Below are 20,721 nucleotides of genomic sequence, written 5' to 3' on the forward strand. Positions count from 1 at the left end.
CTCGCGGCATACCGGACTCCAAATGGGTCTCAGTAGAGGCCTGCAAATCTGAAGTAGCGGGCATCAGGGGCTGCGAAAGCACCTCACTGAGTACCGGCGGACCGATGACTAGCTTAACGGAAGCATCGTCAGCAGTTTTGGACATATGCAGTCTCTGTCTTTATCCTTACTTTTTTTGGAAGATCGGTAGTCGGATGTCTTAACGAAACCATTCTGGAGTACGGAGATAGAGTACGAAAGTATTTGGCTTCAAAAATAGCCCGACGAATAGTTCAGGCGTTGAACAAGGCACAAAACCGACAGTGAGGGAAGTCGTGGTCTGGGCCTGGGGATGCTTTAAGAATGAAAATCTCTATGAGGTATTTGCTTTCCCCAGGCAAGAAAATTGTTAACTTTTACTGACATCAGTTAGAGCAAGAAAAAGGCTCCCCAACGGGGTACTTATCTTCTTTGAAGACTACAGGTCTGAAACTCGAAAACGAATATTTCAGGAGACGGCTGACTGGCACTTGCGAACTGCTTCTGCTTCGGGCACCAACTGGTGTAATGGCATCAGCTGCATGTTTTATACCCCTGACGACTTGACGTCATGGAAGAAGCAACAGCATCAAATGCAGAAATCTGAAGACTCTGGTACTCAGGCCGGCTGAGGGCTACCTGCAGGCAGATAACCCAAATGTGATGACTGCAACAGTGAAACACGAACATCATCTGGACTGAGCTACACCTCAGAAGCTTCCTATGTGTGATGCATGCTTTATCTCAGAAAAATGTTTTGTTGTATACAAATAAGTATATTTAATATTTAAAAATTACCCAGCATTCAGTCTGGCTCTAAAATCTTCTTTCTCCTCCTCCTCTTCTGCAGCTGCCTGTTCAGCAGCTTTTTCCAAGGCCAGTTCATTTAATCGCTGTGCTAGCAACAGTCGCTTTGAACGGGATGCATATTTGATAGCCAGGTTCACAACGTTCTGAGTCATGAGCTCAGCTAACTCTACACATCGGAACTCACGCTCCAGCTTACAAGAGAGCTGTCAAGAAATTAGGATGAAAGTAAATAAAATATTCAGCATCAGACACACTCACTTGACAAAAATCAATCCTTAAATAACAGAATGCAATTAACAGAAAAAAACGCCAACAAATTCTGTAACAGTGAAAGGAAAGAGCAGGCTGACAGTGTGTGATAGCATGATAAAGGAACACAATGGACATTTAATTCCTGTTGACATTTTTAAAATTCATATAAAGAACAAATGTATACTCTCTAAACAATGATACATGAAGCTTTTTTTGTTCATCTAGTAGCCTAGTAACCAGCACAGCTAGTTAAATAAAAAAAAAATCACACTTTTCTTCATTAATTATACAGCAAATGTATACTGCAAGTCATTTAGATTCCTCTGCATACTGTTAAATGACAAATATGGGTGATGGTTTAATACATTAAGATGCTGGAAAGCATCCAGTGTATCTACTTGTAATATACAGGAGCAGCACTTGAGTACAGCAGAGCTGGACACTTATCTCGACAATGAATGCAGCCAAACAGCAGCATTAGTTCATAATAAATTTTCCAATATTCTATCTACAAGGTGTAAATGCTAAATAGCTGATTCTCTCCTGAAAATTCAAGTGTTACACAACATATTTAAACATTCAGATGTTAAGTGATGACTTGTTATGCTCATTTGTGTTTAGACTAATAACTTGGATAAAGTAATGGCTACTAGCGTGGTCAAGTGTACTGACATTTAAGCCTTTTTTTGGTATGTGCTATAAACAGTTTGTTCTTCCAATATCAATCACTCAATTCATGCACACACACACAGAATCAAGCTTTCTGTGATACTTAAAATCCCCAAAAGAAATTGGTTAGCTACAAAATCGGGGACATCATGTTTTTTTCTGTGGAACACTATCACAAAACAACCTAGATGAACAAATGTCCCAGTCCACATTAGTCACAAGTCAGTTCATGAAAAGGAAGGCTTTTCAGTGTTCATCAGTTTCTCATCTAACTCTAGTGAAACAAAATTGAAAAACGCTTTTTTTATAGCACGCTGCGTCTTTCGTTTACATTCATAAACCTACATAGTATAGAGCTAAACTGGTTGTTTATTGCTGTATGCCTGCACTATTTGGAATTTGTTTTACTGTATACTGCTTTGTGTTATCAAACTTCACACTGCTGCTAATCACTGTGTTACATTATTCCTATTTTAGTTTAAAAACAGCTAGCACAAGTGGTTTCAGCATGGAAGTGGCACAGTAGCTCAGAGATTATACTAAGGAATTAAGAATGAGCTCTCCACCTTCTAAGTGAAATCTAATGGCAAAAAATTATCTGGTCCAATCTACCTATTTGTTGAGCTATTAGACAAGCTCCCAGTTTACTGCCATTTTGTTAACTCTTTATATAACTGCTGCCTAATACTTGTACCATACACTGTTGACTTAAAGAATGCATGTGTCCTCCACTAGTACTGCCCACTTTACATATCACTAGTTGCACCAATCCTACACCCCCAACTCATTTTATGTATGCAGATTTCAATATTAACAAAAAGGCTGTCAGGACAAGCTATAGGAATTACAATATCCTCACTGATCAATATGAGAATAAGGATGTCCAATTCCCAGCACCCAGGTTCCTACCTTACTGTCCTGGATCAGAGCAATTTTACAAAATTCAGTCTGTTAATCCTACATATTTTAAATCAAGATGTTATGGAATAAGCTGAAAGTAACATGGCAACAGTAAGTATTAGGTTAGCAGGATATTTTATTGTGCATTAGTTATCTCCTCAAATGCTCCCACTGTATAATGCCCTCTGCTCTCCAGTTAACTTCCCTGTGCTGTAGCCCCTCTTTTGGGACTAGACTGGTGGATTCCAAGGGTTGCACCTGGTTTCCAAAACACAAAAACAAACAAAAAAAAAAAAACTGAAGGTGCATTTTCCAGTTTACAACTGGTTGTATAACTTTAAGTATACAGTAAGTGAATGTGAAATAATATAACATCTAAAGAAACATATTTATGTAGTAGGTAAAGATTGCAAAGTCTGCCTACTTGACACACTGTTGGTTAAGCTATAAGCTTGTTTAACAGATACCTCTCTAGTTAAAGCCCATCTTCTACAATCCTTTCATTACAAACACCTTACATTCTTCTTGCATCATGCGGTACAGACTTCCTCAGTGTTTCGGAATGAACTAATTCTCAAAAAAATGTTGTTTTATGCAAACATCAACTCTATATATCAGCACCCCCTCCACTCCAAATTTTCACTCATTTTTTTCCTATACAGATTTTCAGCAGTTGCAACTTCTTTTATTTTTCTTTTGGATCATGACAGTCTTGCATGAAACTGGCAAATTCCAAACTAAAAGCATTATACACGCTACATATCTTTGTGTGTCAAGTAATGGACACTTATAGGATACTGCACACTTGGGTACGATAGCTATGTTAGTTTACGCAATGTACAAAGGAAAAAAGAAAGAGACAACAAATAGTATGGGTGATGTTTTAATAAATTAAGAGTCTGGAAAGCATCCAGTGTTATCTGCTGTAATATACAGGAGCAGCACTTGAGTACAGCAGAGCTGGGCAGTTATCTCAACAATGAATGCAGCCAAACAGCAGCATTAGTTCATAATAAACGTTCCAATATTCTATCCGCAACAAGTAAATTATGTCTCCTCTAAGTAAGAAAGAATTGTAGCACACAATCAAAATAAGGCAACAAGTTAACATTTAAAGTTTAGGTATTTATGTTTTGCTCAAGCTTTTGAAGACTACAGTATACTTACAGCAAACATTTTCATCAAAAGTTCCTGTTGCTCTTTCACTGCTTGATCCTTAGCATTCTCATCATACTCATACCCACTGGCTGCCAGATAATCAAAATGATTCTGGAACAGCATGGATCGCCAGAACTGTTCCTGAAAAATAAAACAAAAAAGCAAGAATTTAAGTAATTTACAATGAACAGTTTTAAAGATCTGAAAAAAAAAATGCTTGAAAATAACTTCAGTTATAAAACAGTATTACAGCACTGACCAAGTATATAAGCACTTACTTACCTTCTTTATTTATTTTATGTTTTATTGACTAGGTTACTCCCACTAGTTCTATGTCCTATTTGCAGGGCAGATCTGAGGTGCAGGTTATACAGATTAGGATAAATTTGGCCAGGGCACTGGGAACCTCTGCTTTTATAAGTGTAGATAATTTGTAAATGCTGTACATAGAGAAAAGACCTCCTACACTTTCTGATAATTGCTGCGGTATCCTTCACATCCACCTGTGCTATGACCAACTCAGGCAGATGGGACCTTGGTTTAATGTCTCATCTAACCCTTCTAAAACTTTCAGTGATCACAGACGTACACAGTTTTAGTTTAACAAGAGGCATTTATAATTTAAACTGCAACTGGAATTTTACAACTAGTTCATCCAGCAGCACAGCTCTGTTAAGCATACTGAATCTTCAAAATGCCCACTTAAAATGTCATGCATAATCAACTATCACATACCATGCTGCAATAAATTATCCATTAAGCACAGGCTACAGAATAGAGTCAGTAAAGGTTAAGTGGGCTGTAGGAACACAGTCACTTCCACAACGCAGTTACACTTGAAGATTGTTGCCAAATGGTAGAAGCAGAAATGACCGTAGTCACTTCCATAATGACATTACTGTTCTGCAAAGTTACAATGAATAACTGCAGGATGTTTACATGAATTTGCAAAGTGTTATGATGCAGGATATGTAGCATGTTTAAAGAACTGATTTGCTATGTTAAGACCTCCAAAAGTCTTCAACAATGAAATGAAAGTATTACAAAGAATCTCTCTATTCTGGTCACATTCAGAGTACTTGCCGGTTGTTGTTAGAACATGACAAATATTTTTCTGTAGCAGTTTCCGAAAGATTGTGACATAATTTTCCATTTACAGGCAGTGGAACCCGAACTTCCTCCTTAGCTTAAAACAGGAGACCAGGATCCAATCCACACAATGTTTATTGAGCGCTTTCGTCTCTTGAATAGAAACTTCTTCAAAATAACACAGCACATTACCCAACAGCCTTATATATGCTATTCCAACAAATTAGTCGGCATCATTAACTAATTAATAAAATAATGTCCTGAAAGGACATAGAAACATTTAAAGAGCAACAAATATATATATATATTTATATATATATATATATATATATATATATATATATATATATATATATATATATATTGCACTCACAGTAAAAAAAAAAATGTGATTAAAAACATATAAAGATACTTGACAATTAAATATATCCTTTAATAAGTTAAAATAATCAAAGCAACAGATGTCAATATTTATGCATATGAAAGTATATATGTATTTGTTGTTTATTAGCATCCTACCCTAATAGTACGTATCGATGACTCTCATATAAGAAATTGTGCCTTGAGCCTGAGAACAGAGCTGATGGATACTGCACTATTAAGACCCGGTGCTTCAGATGCATTTGTCCTAATTTGCCATCTAAGCTCAGCCATTTCTAGGTAATCGTTGAGTGGCCTACCTCTTTCACCCATCCTAACCTATACAATAATAATGAATCTGAACCCATGTCCTTCACTGGATACTATATGTCCTGCTAATGCATTTTTAACATCTTTCCTACTGATGTCATAGTAGTGTTGGTAAATTCTAATTCTAAACACATTTTTAGTTTTACTAATGTAAAAACTCGGACATTGGGTACATAGGGCAAAGTACACCACTCCTTTACTACTGCAGGAGACTTTCCTTTGTATAGTGTGCCTCCCATAATTGGGAATACAAATCTCCTTGGCTTCAATGATATATCGGCAATGTAGGCAATAGCAGCATTTAACGATCATTGCCCCTATATCAGGATCACACTTCTGCCTTTCCAACATATTTTTGATGCTACATTCCTTTTTATATACAATGTTGGAAACACAGGGCCTAACAACTGTGCCTGTTCTACATCAATTCTAAAAATCTTCCAGTTATGTTCAATAATATTCCTAATGCTGTAAAAATGAGGATTAAACTCGAAAATTGCAGATATTTTATGGAATGTCTTAGTCTCTTGATTTTCCTTGTTTGATAACCCTTCCCCTGTACCAAGAAGGGAAAAAAATAGCCACTAGCTCTCTTATTACCTCCTGAAGGATGGTGTTTATATAATTATCTGGATAACCTCTATGTAGTAACATCCCTTTAAGGGTCTCAATTTGCTTATAAATTGATCATATTCAGATATCATCCTGGCAGGCCGTACCCCCTTTGTCCTTTTACTAAAGCCTTCTTTTGGTGCAGGGGGTAGTATCTATCAAAATGTAGGAGGCTATTAGAGTAGGTGGTCTTGCAGAAAACAGTAGAGGTGAAATGTTTATTGACCACATCTTTCTTGATGGTAATGTCTAAATAATTTACCTCTGTAACACTAACAGAATGTGTAAATTCAAGAACATCTGTGCCGGTGTTCAGGAATTCAAGAAAGCCTTCTAGTTCTGTCATATCGCTGTTCCACAAAATGATAATATCATCCAGGTAACGACCGTAAAATGTCCATGAGTTAGCATAAGGACAATTAAAAATAATATCTTTTTCCCAAAATGCCAGTACTATGTTCGCAAAGATGGGGGCACAGGCTGCCCCCATTGCTACCACCTTAACTTGTTTAAATACTGTTGTTCAAAGGTAATAATGTTGGTATCTAACACTAGTTCCATAAGTGGTCTAATTGTTAAGATGGTGTTATGATTTAGGGTAGTGTACTGGCAAAGATATTGGTAAAACCAATCAATACTTGTGTCAGGAGGTATGATAGAGAATAAGTCCCGAACATCAATTGTGATAAAGATCAGATTATCAGTATACATATTTTTTCTTGATTTTAGATAGAAAAATTCCAGGAGTCTTAAGTATCTAAGGGCAGTCCTTCAAAATATTTTTTAATTTACTTTCAATATATTTAGCAATGGGAAATGTTTTAGATGCCCGAGCATCCACAATGGGTCTAAATGGGGGGGTCAACTAGGTCTTTGTGTAACTTGGGGACACCAAATATTGTAGGTATTTTAGGATGTTTAACTAACAAGTAATGATGTTCCTCCGGGTGGATTTGTTGGTTCATGAGCAATTCTTCCAGCATAACATCCTCCTTGCTATAGCAAATGTTCTTCTCATTCAAACCAACTTCACAGTAGGTATTCACCATATAATAGGGTAAACATTTTATTTATGTAAGAATTATAGTTCATGATAACCAGGCCACCGCCTTTGTCGGGTTTCATAACCCTTATTTCAGTATTGTCACAAATTTCTCTTAATAGTGCCCTTTCCACTGTGTTCAAATTGTTAGAACAGTGACATCTTTTTGTTGATTAATGGCAGCCACAGGTTTAGTACCCTTCTGGTGGATGGCTCTAGGGTTTATTTTTCTAATGTGGACATCCTCCAACAACTGCATGGGGATACCTCCTTCCCTTTGTGCAATGGCTAAACAGTGACCTGAGCAAGATGCCTGGGGCCTAACATCTGGTTCAGCAAGAATAATTACAGCTTTTGTCCGGGATGACATGCACAAGGCTGTTAATGTGGCAGCCTCCACTGGGACAATGTCAGGGTCATGACTGAAGCATCTGCCAGGGGCTTCAAAGCACCTCTGTGGACCCAGCACCCTCAAAGCAAAACAGGCCTGCAGAACCTACTGGTTTCAGGATTTCCTCTTCCTTGTCTTTTTGGACACACTTCTCCTTTGCTATACATCTTTTCTTTTTCAGGAGGGACATCTGCAGGTCCCTGCTGCTGCATCTCTGCAATCGATGTGGACATCTTGACTTAAGACTTCAAGTAGCTTTTCTTCTTGGAAGGCTTGTATGGTTTGTTCCCTCTCTGAACTGTTTTACATGTAAACAAAGAGCAAACCTTGTAATCTGGGAAGCTGTGCACCAAATCAACAATATACACAATGGCTGTGGTAGCCCTTACAGAGAATCTGCCTCCAACATGCACACCTGTTCGATTTCACGAGACCAGACATACCAAACAAACCCTAGCATGTCAAAATGCCAAGCAGTTATAATAGCAATATCACTCTAAAACAAGCAAAGAGGAGAAAATGTCCCTAAAGGGTACTTGCCTGCTTAGCCTGACTTGTCATTTGACCTAAACAGAAGCCAGCCTGACAAATACTTTCTTTATGCAACGTGCACATATATACAGGTGGATTCCTTTGTTATACCAGGACATCCTGGTGTCGAAGGGAAGGTAGCATCCATTCAGCATCAAAGGTAAGAAACTCAGCTCACAGAGGTCACACAGGCTGTTGGTTCAGCCAATGGTAGAATTTCCACTGCTAATGACTGCAAGAGTGAAACATACAAAGAACATTTGTGAATTTAAGGAGGAACTCCTTTATGCATGGCAGACCTGTGAGGCTTTTGTGTGTGTGTGTGTGTGTGTGTGTGTGTGTGTGTGTGTGTGTGTGTGTGTGTGTGTGTGTGTGTGTGTGTGTGTGGTCTTTTTGCACCTTCATTTCCCCCAACCAATGAGCCCTTATCTCACTGAACTGTTCATTTTTCCCAATAGCTTGGCATCTGACGGCACTAGGCATGAGAAGTGAGAGTAGGGGATTGCAGGCCACCCATTTATTTCTACTCCTAACGCCTCTTCTTGCTGATCAGCAGATATAGTGCAATGGCTGATATACTAGGCATATGTGTATGTATGTATTTGCACTCCCACTATGCTTAGCTAGAGAATGTTGCAGTCACTGGAAAGGTCATGCCTCTATGGCTCACTTTCTTGAACGGACTCTACACCTGAAGTGTAAACTACAGATTTGGGACATGTACCAGCCTCAACACCTGGGATGGGTGAGCTGATATTGGCCACTTCCATCCCTCTCTGGATGCTAATCAAATCTGGGTCATGTGAGTCAAAATGAGGGCTTTATCCCTCTGATCCACAGAGCAGGCTATTCACCTGTAAGATTACCCAAACTGTAATGCTTAGTTAAAACAATGAAGAAGGCTTAAACAGTGACTATGTTCTTCAAATAAAGGAAGCAGACATACCCTGGTAGAATGGTCTTGGGCAATAGAGACATTTTCTATTATATTTTCCATAAAAAAGAAAGAAAATATAAATGGACAAACAAAAATAAAGTTTAAAACGGGATAATATCTTTACTATAACCAAAAGGAGAAAAAGCCTGTCCTCTCTGAAGCAGTACAATGTCACTATGGTTCTTGGCTCATGATCAGGTGGCCATATGAACATTTCGATGGCTTAACTAGTATAAGCATTGAACAAAGGAATATTTCTACAATGGAAATGGCAGAACATAATGGTTTCTGGGGCTAGGCACAATCTCTTAGTGCAGTGAATGATGTCACAATGTATGGGTAAGCAAGGAAGGTTATTTCCATTTTAAACTTGCCGAAGAAGGAACCACACATCATATCTTGCCTTTTTCGTACTGCAAGGAAAGTACAGTTGTGTACACTTACCATAAATGTAGATGCTCGAGTGTATTCACTGTTGCAGTCATCACACTTGGGTTATCTGCCTGCAGGTAGCCCTCAGTTGGCCCGAATACCAGAGGCTTAGTATTTCTGCATTGGTTGCTGTCACTCCAGGACTGACATCAGGTAGTCAGGGATATAAAAACAGGCAGAAGACGCCATTACATCAGTTTTTCTTGCCTCAAATGTCAGGAGCCCCCAAAAGAGGGAGCTAAGTTATGGTGGGGAAAACACCACCAGTAAAAAGTAAATACCAATACCCCTGAAAGGGGTGAGTAATAGACAGAGAGAGAGACAGAGAGAGAGACAAGGGGGCTGAAGGGAGGGAAACCAGGACTGCAACAGTGAATACACTAACATCTACATTTATGGTAAGTGTACACAACTGCACTATGTTCTTCATGTTTCACTGTTGCTGGTCATCACACTTTGGTAGAGTCCCAAAGCTGAAGAAGGGTGGAGGCAGTCAAGAAGAGATGGAGCTGGCTAGTATGCCCTGCAGGACTGCTGTTGCAAAGCCTGCCCTGGATTTGCAAAAGATAGGCAGGTGGTAATGCTTGGTGAAGGTGTGTACAGAACTCCAGGTAGCAGCTTCCAGGATGTCCCTGGTAGGGACTCCCCTGAGGAATGCTGTAGAGGTAGAAGTTCCCCTAGTGGAATGTGTTCTGACCCCCTGAGGGGTTGGTTTCCCATGGTTCTTGTAGCAGAAATGGATGCAGTGTGCTATCCATTTGGAAATTGTTTGTTTTGAAATGGCCTTGCCCACTGCCCCTGGTGCAAAGCTGACTAGTAACTGGTCAGATTTCCTGAAGGGCTTAGTCCTATTAAGGTAGAATCTGAGCTGTCTGTGCACGCCCAAGGAGTGCAGGATCCTTTCCCCTTTATTTTGAGGATTAGGGAAGAAAGTTGATAAGTGGACAGATTGGTTGAGAGCCACACTGGACACCACTTTGGGCATAAAGGGAGGGTTAGTCCTGAGGGAAACCCTGTCAGCATGGAAAATAATGAAGGATTCCACAGCCATAAGTGCTTGTAGCTCAGACACTCCTCTAGCTGAAGTGATGGCCAGAAGGAAGGCTGTTTTCCCAGAGAGGAATTTTAACTCTGCTGATGCTGAAAGCTCAAGGGGGGAGTTCAAGGAATGAGCCAGGCTGCAAGATTTAGGGGTTGCAGTTGCGGATGCAAGATCTGTCCCCCCCTGCTGAGAGAGCACGGTTGGGTTCTGGTGTAGGTGCCAGGGTGGCACCAGTGACACCGGTGACAGTCTGCACAGGAGTGGGTACCAGTGCTGGTGTGGCCAGTCCAGGGCAATAAGAATTGCCCTTGGTCTGTCCTGTCTTATCTTGAGCAATACTCTTGAAAGAAGGGGCAGAGTGGGAAAGGCATAGATTGAGAGATTTACCCACTGGAAGGATAGGGCACCCACTTTCCAGGCCCTGCTGTGAGGTGTCCTAGTGCAGGATTTGCTGAGCTGGTGATTGAAGGGGGAGGCAAAGAGATCCACCTCTGGGGTCCCCCATTTCTGAATCAGAAGGTTGAAGATGCTGGGCTCTAATTGCCACTCGTGTGGGTGTAGGAGATTTCTGCTTAAGTTGTCTGCCAGTGAGTTTTGTTTGTCTGGCAGGAATTGAGCTTGCAGATGGACCTGCATGCCCAAGCCAATGTTCCACAGGGCCATGGCTAGCCTGCAGAGTGGGATCCCCCTGCTTGTTGATGTACCACATAACTGTGGTGTTGTCTGTTTTTATTAGCAGGTGTTCTGGTGAGAGTAGGGATCTGAAAGCTGTCAGAGCGTGCTGCACAGCTAGCATCCCTTTTTGGATGATGTGCAGATGAATTTGACTTGGGCTTCAGTGACCATGAATGCACTTGCTGTCCATTTGTGCCCCCCAGGCATAGTCTGATGCGTCTGTGGTTAGGGTCTAGGCAGTGTGGGGTTGAGTAAAGGGCAGTCCCTTGTTGTGGTTGCATGCTGCTGCCCACCAAAGAAACACTGTCCTTAGACAGGGTATGACAGGAATGACAGTTTCCAGGTCCTGAGAATGTTGGCACCAAAGACTTTTTAAGTGCCACTGAAATTTCCTCATATGCAGTCTGGCATATGGAATTAGTAGGATGCATGAAGCCATGAACCCTAGGGCCTGCAGGATTTTCCTTGTGGATAGCTGGGTTCTGGTGGCCATTTAAGTAAAATAGACTGTCAGACAGGCTTGTTTTTCTGGAGTGAGGAATGCCATCTGGGATGCTGTATCTAAGCTTGCTCCCAGGAATACAGTTTTTTGACTGGGGACTAGTTTTGATTTCTTTTCATTGCTGGTGTACCCCATGGAGGTTAGGTTTTTTTTTTACAAATGTCAGGTGCTGCAACAGCATTTCCTGACTGTCTGCCCAAATCAGGCAGTCGTCCAAGTACAGATAAATTTGAATATTTCTCTGTCTGCAGCAAGCAATGACTGGAGCCAGGCATTTTGTGAATACTCTGGGAGCAGTGGATAAGCCAAAGGGAAGTGCAGAGAACTGATAATGCATAGATCCTGCCCTGAAGCATAGATATTTCCTGCATGACTCCCTTATAGGGATGTGCAGATAGGCTTCTTTTAAGGCTAGGGTGACTAACCAGGCATCTTTGGCTAGCATAGGTAGAAGCTGCTGCAGGTTGAGCATTTTGAATTTTGGTACCACCAGAAAGGTGTTGAGAATTGAAAGATCTAGGATTGGGTGCCAAGTGCCCTCTTTTCTGGGTACCAGGAAAAGTTTGGAATAGAATCCTTGACCTACCTCTGTTCAGCAGGAACAGGTTGAATTTCCCTTAGCAGGGACTGAACTTGTTTTTTTGCCTCTGCCCACTGGTTTGGAGAAAGGTCTGGGAACCCTTTTGGGGTTGGCAGTGAGTGGAAGTAAAATTTGTACCCCTGGGATACAATGTTGAGGACCTATTTGTCTTTGATGATGGAAATCCAGTTTTTTGCATTAAGGGCAAGTTTTCCTCCTAGGGGCACAAGCAGTTGGGCAGAGGTGGAGAGTAAAGTTGAGAAGTCATTGGGAATTCTTTCCGTAAGGGGGTGGCTTAGCACTCCCTGCTTTAGAAGTGGAGGCACTCCACTGCTTAGATCTCTGCATACCCAGAGACTGTAGTCTTGGGGGGGGGGGTCTGTTTCCCCTGGGTCTAGTTTGAGATGGCCTTGAGGGGGCTGGAAAGGACCAATGTTTCCAAGGGCAATGCCTACTGAATCTAGGAGGCTGTTCTTGCAAGAATTCTTTGACTGTCTGCATAGATTTACATTTTTCTTCCATCTTTTTAAGAACCTCTTCTGCTTTGGTGCCAGATTGTCGTTGCTCAAAGGAGCATCTAATAACTTTGATTTGACATGGTCTGGGAAGGTCTGCTCCTTGAGCCAAGCATGCCTTCTCAGTACAGAACCAGTGACTGCTGCCCTGCAAGATGCTTCTAGGGCGTCAAAGCCACACTGCAATGTATGCTTGCGGACTTGGCTTGCAAAATGCATAAGCTCTTGCAATTCTTTATTTTCTGCACAGTCTGTAAAGGTAGCTATTTTTTGCTTAATAAGTTCCATAATATCTTGTTGGTACTTCAGCAAGTGAAACTGACAATTCAAAATTCTAATGGCGAGAGTTGCAGAGGTATATACTTTCTTACCCCATCTGTCCAAAGCTCTGGAATTCCCTGTCCGAAGGGGTGGGATTCTTAGCTGTAGTTGCTTTGATACCTTTAGGCTCCTGGAAAATTACCTCTGGGTCAGCAGTAGGATTTTTGAAAAGGAATTTGTGAGAATCAGGTACTCTGTAGTAACTGTCTGGTTTCCTAGGAGCGGAGGTAAAGTATCAGGAATAAGACTGGATTCCATAAAGACATCAACAACTTCCAGAACTGGGGGTATTGCTAATGGCCTATGTTGTGGCAAGTCTAGAAATTCTCTGAGTCTCTTTATGGACTGTGGATAGTCTTGGCATTCCCAATGGAAATGCTCTCTTAAAGTATGTAAGGTTTCACCAAAAGAAAAATCCTCTGGAAGAGAGGCAAAGGGAATGGGTTCCTCTGCATCTGAATCCTCATACGCATATAAGGGCATGTCTTCATAATCAGAACCCTCAGAGTCGTCGGACTCTTGGTCTGTTGAAGCTGCTGGTGACTGATCTCTTTCTTTTAGCAGGGGAAGGCTGACTTCCCCTAATCAGCATAATAAGGTCTTCTGCCATTCTAAGCATTTGATGTTGTGGCAAGGGAGCAGGTGCATGCTCTTTGGTCGCGAGTTTTCTAGGTGTAGCATGTAACTTTTGGCCTTAGAAACTCGGTAGTTTTAGACAGAACTGAAGGTGTGGGTTTGTGTCGAACATCGGAACTGCGAAGAACTTCCTCAAAAGCCGGTGCCTGCTCAGCGGCTCCGGACCCATCCAAGGTAGACACATCCGCAGGTTCCATAGTCGAAGAAGAGTCTCCCAGACTCTGAACAGGTCTCGGTAGAGGCCTGTGAATCTACTGAAGCAGGCATCAGGGGCTGCAAAAGCTCCTCACTGAGTACCGTCGAACTGGCAACTAGCTTATCGGAAGCATCGTCGGCAGTTTTGGGCCTGTGCAGTTTGTCTGTCTTTATTCTTACATTTTTTCGGAATATCGATAGTCAGATGGCTTACCGAAACCATTTTGGAATACAGAGATCGAGATCTAAAGTATTTAGCGACAAAAAGGGCCAGACGATGAATGGTGCGGGTGTTGAACAAGGCACAAAACTGACAGCGAGGTACGCAGTGGTCTGGTCCTAAACAGGTGAAGCAGTAAGAATGAAAATCTCGGTGTGGTATTTGCTTTCCACAAGCAAGACAATTGTTAACTTTTTCTGACATCGGTTAGAGCAAGAAAAAAAGATCCCCAATGGGGTACTTGGCTTTAGAAGACTTCAGGATGATGCAATTCATAAACGAAAACTCGGGTAGCGGCCGACTGGCACTCGTGTGAACTGCTTCTGTTTCGGGCTCCTCAGCAAGAAAGACTGATGCAATGGCATTGGCTGCCTGTTTTTATACCCCTGATGACCTGATGTCAGTCCTGGAGTGACAGCAACCGACGCAGAAATACTAAGTTTCTGGTATTTGGGCTGACTGAGGGCTACCTGCAGGCAGATAACACAAGTGTGATGACTGCAACAGTGAAACACGAGAAAATCAGGATCTTTACCAAAGGAAACATGCCATACAATCGGCCTATATGGCAACTTCTGCATCTAAACTGTACTTTTCACAGTTACTTTTGACTGATATATACAGGGACAGAATGGTTGCAGTTTTCTTGCAAAACGTTTATGTATGTTCAGTGGGTTTGGACTACAGGAAAGTATCTTCAAAGTATAGGGCAGTGAAAAGTACAGTTTTGTACCTACCATAAATGTAGATGTTCGAGGATCTACATTGCTGCAGTCATGACCTGTGGGTAGTCCGCTGTCCTCGGTCGGCCCGAATACCAAAGGGTTAGGCTGGCGTCGGTCATTGTCGCTTAGAGCTGACGTCAGTACGCAGTAGTACTTAAGCGCATGACCGACGCCATATCCTCAGTCTTTCTTGCCCCAGATGTCAGAAGGCCTAAAAGGAAAGGCCAAAGCCAAAAATAGGAAATGCCCAACAACCCCCAGTGTGAAAGTAAAGAATATCTCCAAACGAAACCCAGCAACCCCAACCTATAGAGGGGAAGGAGGGAGGGAAAATTGGACTGCAGCAATGTAGATCCTCGAACATCTACATTTATGGTAGGTACAAAACTGTACTATGTTCTTCGTCTCACATTGCTGCAGTCATGACCTGTGGGTAGAATCCCAAAGCAAAGGAAAAGGGAGGCTGGCAAATTACAAAGAATTAGGGGCTGCTAACATGCCCTGTAAAACTGCAGTGGCAAACCCAGCCCTGGACTTGGAATAGAGAGGGGGATGGTAATGCTTAGTGAAAGTGTGTACAGAACTCCAAGTAGCTGCTTCCAAAATATCCTTAGTAGCTACACCCTCAAAAAGCAGTAGAAGTGGCAGTAGCCCTAGTAGAATGAGGCCTGATCCCAGCAGGGACATCCTTCCCATGATGAGAATAACAAAAGGCAATACAATGACCAATCCACTTTGAAATAGTCTGCTTAGAAACAGCTTTCCCCTGTGAACTCAAAGCAAAAGAAACAATTAACTGCTGAGTCTGTCTGAACTCCTTAGTTCTGTTCAAGTAGTAACGTAACTGCCTATGGATATCCAAAGAATGCAAGACTTTTTCCCCTTTATTTTGGGGGTCAGCATAAAAAGTAGGCAAATGAATAGACTGATTCAAGGCCACACTAGAAATCACTTTAGGCATAAAAGTAGGGTTAGTCCGCAAAGAAACTCTATCCTTATGGAATATCAAAAAAGGTTCAACTGCCATGAGAGCCTGCAATTCAGATACCCTCCTGGCAGAAGTAATGGCCAACAAAAAAGCAGTCTTCCAAGAAAAAAACTTCAGTTCAGACGTAGCTGCAGGTTCAAAAGGAGGTAAAGTAAGTTTCTCCAAAACAAAATTGAGATCCCAGGAAGGAGTAGGAGCTCTACGTGGGGGTCTTATATTCTTTGCCCCTCTAAGAAATTGTTTGAACAAAGGATGGGAAAATAAAGGAGGGTCACAATCATAGTGAGCAGAAATGGCTGCAGCATGAACCTTCACAGAAGAGAATGGCAAACCCCTGTCCAGTAATTCAGTAAGGTACTGCAGTGCAAAACTCAAATTAGGCACTGAAACATCAAAACCCTTTGCAGTGCTCCAAAGAAAAAATCTCTTCCATTTATCAGCATAAACTTTTCTAGTGCTAGGCCACCTAGCTTCCAAAATGACATCTAAAACCTGTTGAGGAAGCTGAGACCCCACCGGCTCCATCACAGAATACGCCAGGCTGTCAGATGGAGGGACTGCACCTGAACATTGAGAAAATGATTGTTTGACTGGGACAGCAAATGAGGAATCTGTGGCAGAGGCCAAGGAGGCTCCTGGATTAAACTCCTCAGCAGAGGATACCAATGTTGACATGGCCAGTCTGGTGCTATTAGAATCATGCAAGGCTTGTCCCGTCTGACTTTCAAGAGTACCTTGGGGAGAAGAGGCAGAGGAGGAAAAGCATAAACGTGAAGGTTGTTCCAACTGAAAGATAGAGCATCCACTTTCCAAGCATCTGGGTGGAACATCTTTGTGCAAAATTTTGGAAGTTGAAAATTCAGTGGGGAAGCGAATAGATCTATGTCTGGAGTTCCCCAAGCCACAGTCAATTGTTTGAAAATCTGAGGATCCAGTTTCCACTCGTGGGGATCCACCATTTGTCTGCTCAAAATATCTGCTAGGGAGTTCTGTGCTCCTGGCAGAAACCTTGCTTGAAGATTGATTCGCAAACTCAGAGCAGTCTCCCATAAAATCATTGCTTGTCTGCAAAGAGGGTAGGAATGGGTTCCCCCCTGCTTGTTGATGTACACATGACTGTTGTGTTGTCTGTTTGTATCAACACCTGTCCTGGCTGAAGGAGTTCCTTGAATGCCATCAAAGCAAATTGAACTGCCAACATCTCCTTCATGTTGATATGCAAATGTAGTAGTTTGGGAGGCCACATGTCTTGTATCCATTTTCCATTGAAGTGTGCTCCCCAAGCCAAGTCCGAGGCATCCGTCGTTAGGATCCGACTCGCCTCTGGTCGGGACACAGAGTCCCTTGTTTAGGTGACATTCCTGAGCCCACCAAAGTAATTCTTTCTGGATGCAAGGTATAATCCGAATGACAGTGTCCAAACTGTGGCAGTGTTGAGCCCACACATTTTTGAGATACCATTGTAGCTTCCTCATATGCAGTTTGGCATTGGGAAGTACTAGAATGCAAGATGCCATGAACCCCAAGGCTTGGAGGACTGTCCTTGCAGTCAGCCTGGACATAACTGATAACTGCTGGAAGTAGAGAGGAAGAGTTATTTGTTTGTCCGGGGTCAGAAATGCCATCTGAGAGGCTGTATTCAGTCTCACACCCAGAAAGCACATGTCCTGAGAGGGCACTAGACTGGACTTTATTTCGTTCACAGTATACCCTAGGCACCTTAAAACTGTCATTACATACTGGAGATGCTGTAGTAATTTGTCTTTGTTTTGAGCAAGAATCAGGCAATCGTCCAAATAAGGATAAATTTGTATTCCTCCCTGTCTGAAGAAAGCAATCACAGGAGCCAGAACTTTTGTGAACACCCTGGGCGCAGTAGATAAGCCAAAGGGCAATGCAGAGAATTGATAATGTGAAGTACCAGCCCGAAATCTCAGGAATCTCCTGCAGCTGGGCTTGATAGGGATGTGAAGATAGGCCTCTTTGAGATCCAGGGTTACCATCCAATGATCTTTGCCTATCATAGGCAGAAGTTGTTGTAATGTTAACATCTTGAACTTTGGAATTTCTAGGTAGGTGTTGAGAATGGACAAATCCAGAATTGGCCTCCAAGTGTTTCCTTTCTTTGGCACTACGAATAGACGGGAATAAAATCCTAGGCCTGCTTCTGAAGGAGGGACCACCTGAATTGCCTCCATCTGCAAAAGTAAAGAAATCTGCTTCTGAGCCTCCAGCCTTTGCTGAGGAGGCACATCCGGCATGCCTTTGAAAGGAGGAAAAGTGTGAAAATAAAACTTGTAACCTCGATTTATTATATCCAACACCCATTTGTCTTGGGTGATCAAATTCCAGTTTTCTTTGAAAAGTCCCAACTTCCCTCCTAGAGGAGCTGCCAGTAAGGGAGGGTCTGGCAGCGGAAGATACAGGTCATTGGGTCTGCTTACGAAAGGGCTGACCCCTGCCCTCACCAGAAGACTGTGCAGGAGAACTCCAAGTCCTAGGTCTGAAGGAACCCTGAGCGTGAGCCCTACCTCCACCACGTCTAGACCTGCCCTTAGGCTGATAATCCGAAGAAGGATAAGACCATCCCCTAGCAGGCCAATTCCTACTAAACTTAGGGGGCTGCACCTGCAAAAAATCCTTGACCGTCTGCATAGACTTAGCCTTATCTTCCATCTTTTTCAAAACTGATTCCACAGGAGGACCAAAAAGAACTTCAGATTGAAGAGGAGCATCCAAAATTCGAGCCTTTACATGTTCTGACAAATTTTGATCCTTAAGCCAGGCATGTCTACGAAGAACTGAACCTGTAGCAGCCACCCTAGAAGAAGCCTGAAGAGCATCAAAACCACACTGCAAAGAATGCTTGCCAACTTGATCTGATGCATGAACCAACTCCTGGAGCTCCTTACACTCTATACCCTCAGATAAAGCATCCACCTTAGATTTCAATTGGCCTAATAAAAAGTTCTGATACTTCAACATATGAAATTGGCAATTCAAAGCCCTCATAGCCAACGTAGAGGAGGTGTACACTTTTTTCCCCCATCTGTCTAATGCCCTAGAATCTTTATCCCCCTTAGGGCCTTGAATAATGGTTTCCGGATCAGCCCTAGGACTCTTATACAAGTACTTATGTGCTTCTGGAACTCTGTAATACCTGTCTGGCTTAACAGGGGCCGGAGGCAGAGAATCAGGATTAAGGGAAGATTCAGAAAAAACATCCTGAACAACATCTAAGACAGGAGGAATAGCCAAGGGCCTATGTTGTGGCAGAAACAAAAATTCCCTAAGCCGTTTCCGAGAATCTGAAAAATCTTGACCTTCCCATTTGAAATGCTCCCTCATGGTATGTAAAGTTTCAGAAAAGGAAAAATCTTCTGGAGGAGAAGCAGAAGGACAGGAGTCCTCTACATCCGAATCAGAATAGGAAGGAAAATCCTGAATTTCAGCTGAGGAATCAGAGTAGTCCGAGGAATGATCCATTCCCTCTAAATCTGCCTCCACCCTAGGCCTTTTCTCTGGGGGGGGCATAGAACCCCGGATCAAAGTAATCAAGTCCTCTGCCATTTTCAACATATGTTTTTTAGGAACAGGGGCTGGAGAGCTAGAAGAATGACCAGGTCCAACAAGACCAGGTTTGGCCTTAGCATGGCCTTTAGCCACTGAAGTAGAAGGCCTAATAACCTTTTGTAAGGATGGAACTACTGAAACCTGAGAAGCACCCTCGCCTGTCCTAACTCCTGAGAGGCCAACTCCTGTAAAAGTAAAGGTTCCCCCTGGGATTCAGCTGAACCCTCGGCAGGATCCACAGATTCAACCGGAGGCTCCGAAGAACCGGCGTCCGCAACGGACGACTCATCCGGTTTAGATCTCAAAGATTTATCCTTACGCTTTTTAGCGGTAGCGGCGTCGGAGGATCCGGCGGCATGTTATAGTTACACCGCTTACGAAAACAAGCCTGGCACAGTCTAACCTTCGCAATGGTGCGCTTATTAAATCTAGCACAAAAGCGACACCCGACTACGTCGTGCTCAGGCCCTAAGCAAGGAATACAGAGAGAATGATAATCCCTATGAGGTATCTGTTTCCCACAAGAAATGCAATTATTAACTTTTTCTGACATCCGGATAACTGAGGCAAGAAAAAACAAAAATTTCCCCAACGGGGTACTTTGCCCAACTTGGTCTTCGGTCTGAAACTCGGTAAATGAAAATTTCAGAACGCCGAACGGCACTCGCAAACACTGCTTCTGCTTCAGACCACGCGGCAAGAAAGACTGAGGATATGGCGTTGGTCATGCGCTTAAGTACTACTGCGTACTGACGTCAGCTCTAAGCGACAATGACCGACGCCAGCCTAGCCCTTTGGTATTCGGGCCGACCGAGGACAGCGGACTACCCACAGGTCATGACTGCAGCAATGTGAGACGAAGAACATCATCTGTCCATATTCACCTGGGTAGAGAAGTGCATGAAACATTTTGCAAGGTATTTTGCACACCCCAGTTGATTACTACACAACAGTTGTTTTAGCTACTACATTCCACTTGTGAAGGTCTCCTCCTCTTTTTATACTGCTGCAGCATCTGTGAAAGTGAAAGCAGGAAACCAAGCAGCTGAGAAACACAGAAGATGGTAAACCAGAGAGAGACATTTAACATGCATACAACATCAAGAAGGGCTTCCTCAATTACATGTACCATAGCAAGAGATATACACTTGGTACTAGTTTACAAGGAAAGTACAGTTGTGCAAGTTGCACTTACCATAACAGTAGGTGTTAGAATTC

At 42.4% G+C, this 20,721-nt stretch overlaps 1 protein-coding gene across 3 annotated transcripts in view; it reads right to left on the bottom strand.

Moving 5' to 3' along the window:
• WDHD1 (WD repeat and HMG-box DNA binding protein 1) overlaps positions 1–20,721 on the bottom strand; it is a 2,322,801-nt gene that overhangs the window by 562,088 nt on the left and 1,739,992 nt on the right. For all 3 annotated transcript variants that reach the window (XM_044074408.1, XM_044074407.1, XM_044074406.1), the window contains exons 18-19: positions 3,817–3,948; positions 817–1,031 (exon numbers count right to left, since the gene is read on the bottom strand). In XM_044074408.1, the coding sequence (XP_043930343.1) occupies positions 817–1,031; positions 3,817–3,948 (347 nt within the window). The remainder of the gene's footprint in view (positions 1–816; positions 1,032–3,816; positions 3,949–20,721) is intronic.

The sequence above is a fragment of the Protopterus annectens genome, chromosome 6.part0 (assembly GCF_019279795.1).
Source record: "Protopterus annectens isolate FY-2018-M chromosome 6.part0, PAN1.0, whole genome shotgun sequence".
Classification (NCBI taxonomy): Eukaryota; Metazoa; Chordata; order Ceratodontiformes; family Protopteridae; genus Protopterus; species Protopterus annectens.